The sequence below is a fragment of the Cottoperca gobio genome, chromosome 22 (assembly GCF_900634415.1).
Source record: "Cottoperca gobio chromosome 22, fCotGob3.1, whole genome shotgun sequence".
Lineage (NCBI taxonomy): Eukaryota > Metazoa > Chordata > Actinopteri > Perciformes > Bovichtidae > Cottoperca > Cottoperca gobio.
The window spans coordinates 19,438,761-19,444,845 of NC_041376.1; the positions used below are offsets into that span (position 1 = coordinate 19,438,761).

At 37.0% G+C, this 6,085-nt stretch overlaps 1 protein-coding gene across 3 annotated transcripts in view; it reads left to right on the plus strand.

Annotated features, from left to right (window-relative positions):
- The window catches only part of gphna (gephyrin a), a 35,589-nt gene extending 30,393 nt beyond the window's left edge, over positions 1–5,196 (plus strand). For 2 of the 3 annotated variants that reach the window (XM_029460381.1, XM_029460379.1), the window contains 4 exons: positions 365–468; positions 1,105–1,201; positions 1,431–1,569; positions 1,661–5,196. In XM_029460381.1, coding sequence (XP_029316241.1) covers positions 365–468; positions 1,105–1,201; positions 1,431–1,564 — 335 coding nt within the window. In that variant the 3' untranslated portion in view covers positions 1,565–1,569; positions 1,661–5,196. The remainder of the gene's footprint in view (positions 1–364; positions 469–1,104; positions 1,202–1,430; positions 1,570–1,660) is intronic. The other variant, XM_029460380.1, reaches the window with a different exon arrangement.
- The last annotated feature ends 889 nt before the right edge of the window (positions 5,197–6,085 follow it).

The following is a 6,085-nucleotide window of genomic DNA, read 5'->3' on the forward strand; positions in this document are numbered from 1 at the left end:
GGCGCTTTCTCCAGACAGTTTATTTGACACCAAGTTTTGGTACAAGGTCCACTATGTTGGTTATGATTTTTACATCAAGATACATTTATAGTGAGTACAATACAAATATAGGGATGTGTCACAAAGTGTACAAAGAAATCAGCAGCCAAAACACACATGTACAGGGATAACATGTTTAATGCAAATGGAGACAGTGCAAGGGATAGAATAGATATTATTGTATGTATGCAGTCGGAACTGCGTTGTGTAAGCACTAATATAAATTTAATCAATTATATACTGATGATCTAACTTTGTAGTTAATAGTTTGCAGGTTTTCCTCTTTGCAGTTAACTTAGTAACACAGTATTGTGTTGTTTTCCAGGTAACCCAGTGTCTGCAGTGGTGACATGTAACCTGTTTGTGATTCCTGCTCTGAGGAAGATGCAAGGCATTCTGGACCCTAGGCCTACAATTATTAAAGCTAGGGTAACCCCCCCCACACACACACACACACACACACACACACACACACATACACACACATATACACACACACACAGAATATCTCCAACCCAAGTTATTAAGTAATCTACCAATCTCCATCTTGCTGACGGGTCTCAGAGCAAGACACTGAATTTCTACAAGTGCCAATGGACCTTTGACCTCACTGTGGAGAGGCCATGATGAAGGAGAGCGTCCCTATGGGGATTAAAGTATTACAGTATTGGATATTTTATCTTGGGCCACTGATTTTTTATATTGTTTAATGTAAAAGCTTTATTTTGACATTTAAAAAAAAGCACTTATTCACTTTATAGTTGAGGGTTAGATCAGAGGATCAATACCTCTTTAATGTTTGTACTGTACACATGTAGTTTGAGCTAGTAAGGGGTTAGCTTAGCTGAGTATAGAGAGCAGCTACTGCCAACCCAACACCTCGGCTGGCTCTGTCAAATGCTAACATGTTATATCTAATTTGTTCAAACTGCATTATACTAAGTGTACAGACACAAGAATGGTATTGATCTTTTCATCTCACACTCGGTGAGAAAGAATAATTGCATTTCCCAGAAACTATATTAAATATGTCGGTAACATTTTTTGTGTGTGTGTATATTTTAGCTTTCCTGTGATGTGAAGCTGGATCCCAGACCAGAGTACCACCGCTGTATTCTTACCTGGCATCACCAGGAGCCACTTCCTTGGGCACAAAGCACAGGTAAGCAAAGGACCAGCATACAGTACACACACACACACACACACACACACACACACACACACACACACACACACACACACACACACACACGCACACGCGTTTCCCCTACATAGAGCCATATGTAGTGCACCATCACAGTTATACCACACCCACCACAGAAAAATAAATGTATCATAAAATGTTACACATCCCACACACATAAACGCTCTCTGTGTCCCTCTATCTCCAGGAAACCAGGTATCCAGCAGGCTAATGTCAATGCGTAGCGCCAACGGTCTGTTGATGTTACCTCCTAAAACGGAGCAGTACGTGGAGCTGCGTAAAGGAGAAGTGGTGGACGTCATGGTCATTGGACGCCTATGATGCAGGTACTTTATATTATCATCTATTTTATTCAGGTCACTTGTAGTCTCAGGGGTAAACACGACCAACTGTAACACCAAAATATTTTCTCCCCAGACTTCAATGTCACTCGCTACCGATTACCATGGCAGTGCCAGGACTTCCTGTCTGGACAGGAAACGGGCGGGGGCAGGAAGTGATGCATGTCTACCTGGTCGCCATTAGCTGTGATGTCATATGCAACAGCCAATCGGAGCCAGCGGAGGCTGAAACCTCATTGGTCTGCTCTGAGGAGATCACTGTTCAATGGAGAAAAAATTGAAAAAAAAAGATATATATATAAAATATGAGATTTATTCTGTAATATTATTATTATTATCCTGATGATAATGATTATTGATATTCATAATTAATATTCTATTTATTATTATTATCATGGTTCTGATTGAATATTATCATCTTAGTAGTAATCATGCCCTCTTCTCTCCTGTTCATTTGCTTTGTGCGTTCGATATTTTTCCCTGGTAGATATAGAGACGTAGAAACTTTCTCCTCCTTCCTCCTGACTTTATTTTCCTTTTCTCTCCCCCTTCTTTCTCTCTTCTTCTTTTCTGCTCTGGCATCCCCTAACCAGATAGAAACTCCTTGATAACCCCTTCCTGCATCTCCTCCTGGAACACACTGACCCTAACATCAGTATTGACAGAATAATGAGCTAAATGCTTATAAAGACGTATTTGATTAAAGCTGCTGATATAGTTTGTGCCAGTACCGTAAATATGAACCTCTTTTTGCCCAAAAAAAGGGGGGGAAACATAGGATAATTTGTTTACATTTTTTCAAACCATACTGAGACATTAAAATCATCATGACTCTGTAAAATCCTCTCTTACCACACTGACATGACTTTAGTGACATTACATATAAACATAATTGTTTTGCTAAAATATATAAACTTTAATGATCTGTAAGAGGAACTTCTCTTATATCACAGGTCAGGCTACATACAGAATTAGTATAAGTGGTTTACACAAGTTCATAGTTTACACTATAAAACTACAGTATCGAATTGATATACTTAGTCTTTGATAAATTTGGTATTTGCATTTTTACAACTATTAGACAATATTGTTGTGATATTTTATGTTTTTCTTATTTTTTTTAAATCACATAAAATTACCAATACCAACAATGTGTTATTCCATCTCTCTTAACTAAAATCTGCCTGCCAACACAAATTGTCATTTTTTTACTTAAGGTTTTGAACAAATGACACACTTAATATATATATATATTAGATATAACATGTTAATTAATGAGCTTTAGTAATGTGTTGTGTTACTTTCAGACCAAGACTGTTTGCTCTTGATTAGAGTCATTATGCTAATCGAAGGTAACCAGGCTTTTGCTTCATATTTAATGTACAGAGATGAGTGGTTGAAATTTTCATATTTATAAATCAATCTGTTTATCTTACTTTGGTCAGCATATTTACCAAAATGTAAAACTATTCCTCAAAATGGCTCCAATTTTTTACAAAGTCTCAGTAATTTTCTAAAATAGCTGGACACTGTAGTGTTTTTAGCAAACATTGCATTGTTTGGGACTATTTTTTTGACCCAGATTATTATACATATGGTGCTCCTGTGAGAATTTGGAGCAGCAGGATGGTCTTTGTGGTTTTGAGTCAAAATAAACTTGCGTGCGTGTTCATGGTAAAGAAAGAACGTGTCCCTAAGTGCAACAGTGTCGCTCACTGATGTATTTTTAATAGTTTTTGGACAAAAATGGAGCTCTATGGCACAAAGAAAAAATATATTTTGGGCTTTGTTACACACATGATACTTGTTTGTAGGATCACTTCATTGTTGGTTTTGGGGTTTTCATGTGATTTGTTGACAGTAAGAAAAATATAGTATATGATCAGATTATCCTTTAAGTAGCCAAATATGAATTACTATACCTGGGTGAAAGCTAGTCTCAAAGGCCGGATTCTGTTTGGCCAATCAGTCACCGCCATCTTTTTCAAATCACAAGAACATGAACGAAAGAACTGCTTGAGTGAGTTGTGTCACTGTTTTCCCGACTCAGAGAAAACTCCAACCCGACATCAATTGAAAGCAGGTTCAGGTGCTCGGAAACTACACACCTGGTGTATTTCTACCATGACAGTGTTAAGGTGCTTGTTAAAAGTCAAAAGAATCAACACAGTTCAAGGCTGTAAAATAATCTACATCATTTGAATGCTTTTCTCTCAATGTACTGTACATAGTCTGAGCATCACTGAGAAATAAAGAAAACCTTGTTTGATATTTAGCCCACAATAAAAGTAGTAAATAGTTTACTATTAGCATTAACAAGGTAGTAGGCCGGTTAGCTGCTGTATCATGCTGATTAAACAATGAATTTAAATTGTTTACCAATTAACAAGGACCGTTCAAATGCATCATATGCAAACTGTGAGTCCCAAGCATTCACCTATGCACATACCTTAACTCCTCTAGTTCCTCTGATTCTTCCTGTCAGTGTGATCAGTGCCAAACAAACCCACATGGTCAAATGTCTAATGCTGCATTCAGGTCATAGTGGAATAATGGTACAACATTCTGGTACTTATTTAAATGTAATGGTACTTCAAGACACCAAGATGACATACTTGATGTTAGATGTTGGTTGCTTCTGATGATCTTCAAGCTTCAGTTACCCCCAAAGATATGAAGTGATGACTTCCAGATCAGAAGCTCATGTCTATTATATTTTCTCTATGACCTTAATGGTGCGCCAGACAGAACTTCTGAGCTTTGACCCCTCACTCCTGATAGGCTGATGCAGTCTTCCTCCACCCCTCCCCTCTTGATTCCCTCCCTTCATCTTCCCTTTTTTCTCCTCTCCCCCTCCACACTTGCATGCCCATAAAGGGGGGCGTGTCTTTCTCTTTGGGCAGGTTTTATTCCAGGTGTGAAACGAGGGTGCAGCACCTGGGCAGGATTTCTAATCTGACTAAATGTTACATTTAAGGCAGTTCTTGATGCGATTATTGGTGCATAAGAAGAGTTATGAAAGTCCAGGCTTTGGTACCAACACTGTCTTCACATTTATTTCTCCAGCTCAGATGTCAGAAACTTCCCAGTTACCTCAAATGCACCATATATCTATCAGTGGCTCATGCTGGGTTCATGTCATGTAAAACAAAGCGGAAGAACAGGGTGACTTTTTTGCAACATTTAAAAGTGGTCATCCATTCAGTGGTAGGATCTCATCCAAATTAAATTAAAAAAAAGTATTCAATTAACCACTTTCCACAATTATGTTTTTGGCAGCTCATATTTATGATAAACCCATTATGACATGAACGCAGCATCAGAGCACGTCCTGGCCCCTGCCCAAGGAGGATAAATCAAACCCAGATAGATTCATTTGAGTAAGAAGAAGCAGGTTATTGTTAAACTGCCTTTGTACTGAGTGATTCGTAACACTGGACTGAACTCAGTGTCACACTGCACACACTATAAACTATGACCAGCACTTGTAATGAAGCAATGACACAGCATTCTACTACTACTGTATAAATATAATGAAGAGGATGTTTTTTTCTGTAACAATATTATTGAAACTGAAGATGAATTAATAAAAATAATCCTGATTATTCTGTAGCTTCTGTTTGGGCAAGTTGCTTTTTTCCTCAATTATCTGTGATATAATGTAAAGAAATATTGAATAGTTATAGTTTCCGTCACGAGGAAAAGCTTTGATACAAGGTGAGCAAAGCTAGAAATATCACTTATGCCATTTTTTCCAGATCTAACAGGCATTTTGTATTTGTAATTACAGAGAACCAGGATACAACTTCCCTAAGCAAGAAAGGTAACAGAAGGATTGTGAAAAATATATTATTCCATTATACAAACAAACACAACAAAAAAGTTATTTAGATATAAGGATTTTTTTTTAAATAAGATTTTTCGGTTTCATCATTTTGCATTAATTTAGTCTTATATTTGTTTTAAAGGTTACTTTCAACCTGTGAAAATGCTTTGAGTTTAGGTCAGTTAGAGTTTAGGATTTTAGGTTGGCTCGACCTTGGATCCAATCCCATGGACAAATTATGATATGTCAATATCAGTAATAAAGGTAATTTTTATTTGGTATAAATGCTGTGGAAAGGTTTTTCCCCTAATTCCAATATTAAGTGTAGCCTACACAGGTACAGACCCAAATCAGCTGATTTGTAAATAGAGAATAATGGGGTGAAAAGACATCGACCTCCTTGCATGAGACTAACGAAATATTAATTTAAATATTCAAAAATGTGTAATGTAATCTAAATGTAATATCAAAAATGTAATCTTCAACAAATGCAGAAGAAATGTTCGAAAGATTAAATTAACTATTCATTTCAGATTATTTTGCGATAGTTCTGCTCATGTTTGTGGTTAATTTTGGCTTCTTTGATACAAATGTATCGATAGTAATACTTCCACTGTATTGTTGACGTGATACAGCCCACTGATGTAACAACGGGTTTGATCGGTTTTGGCAAGA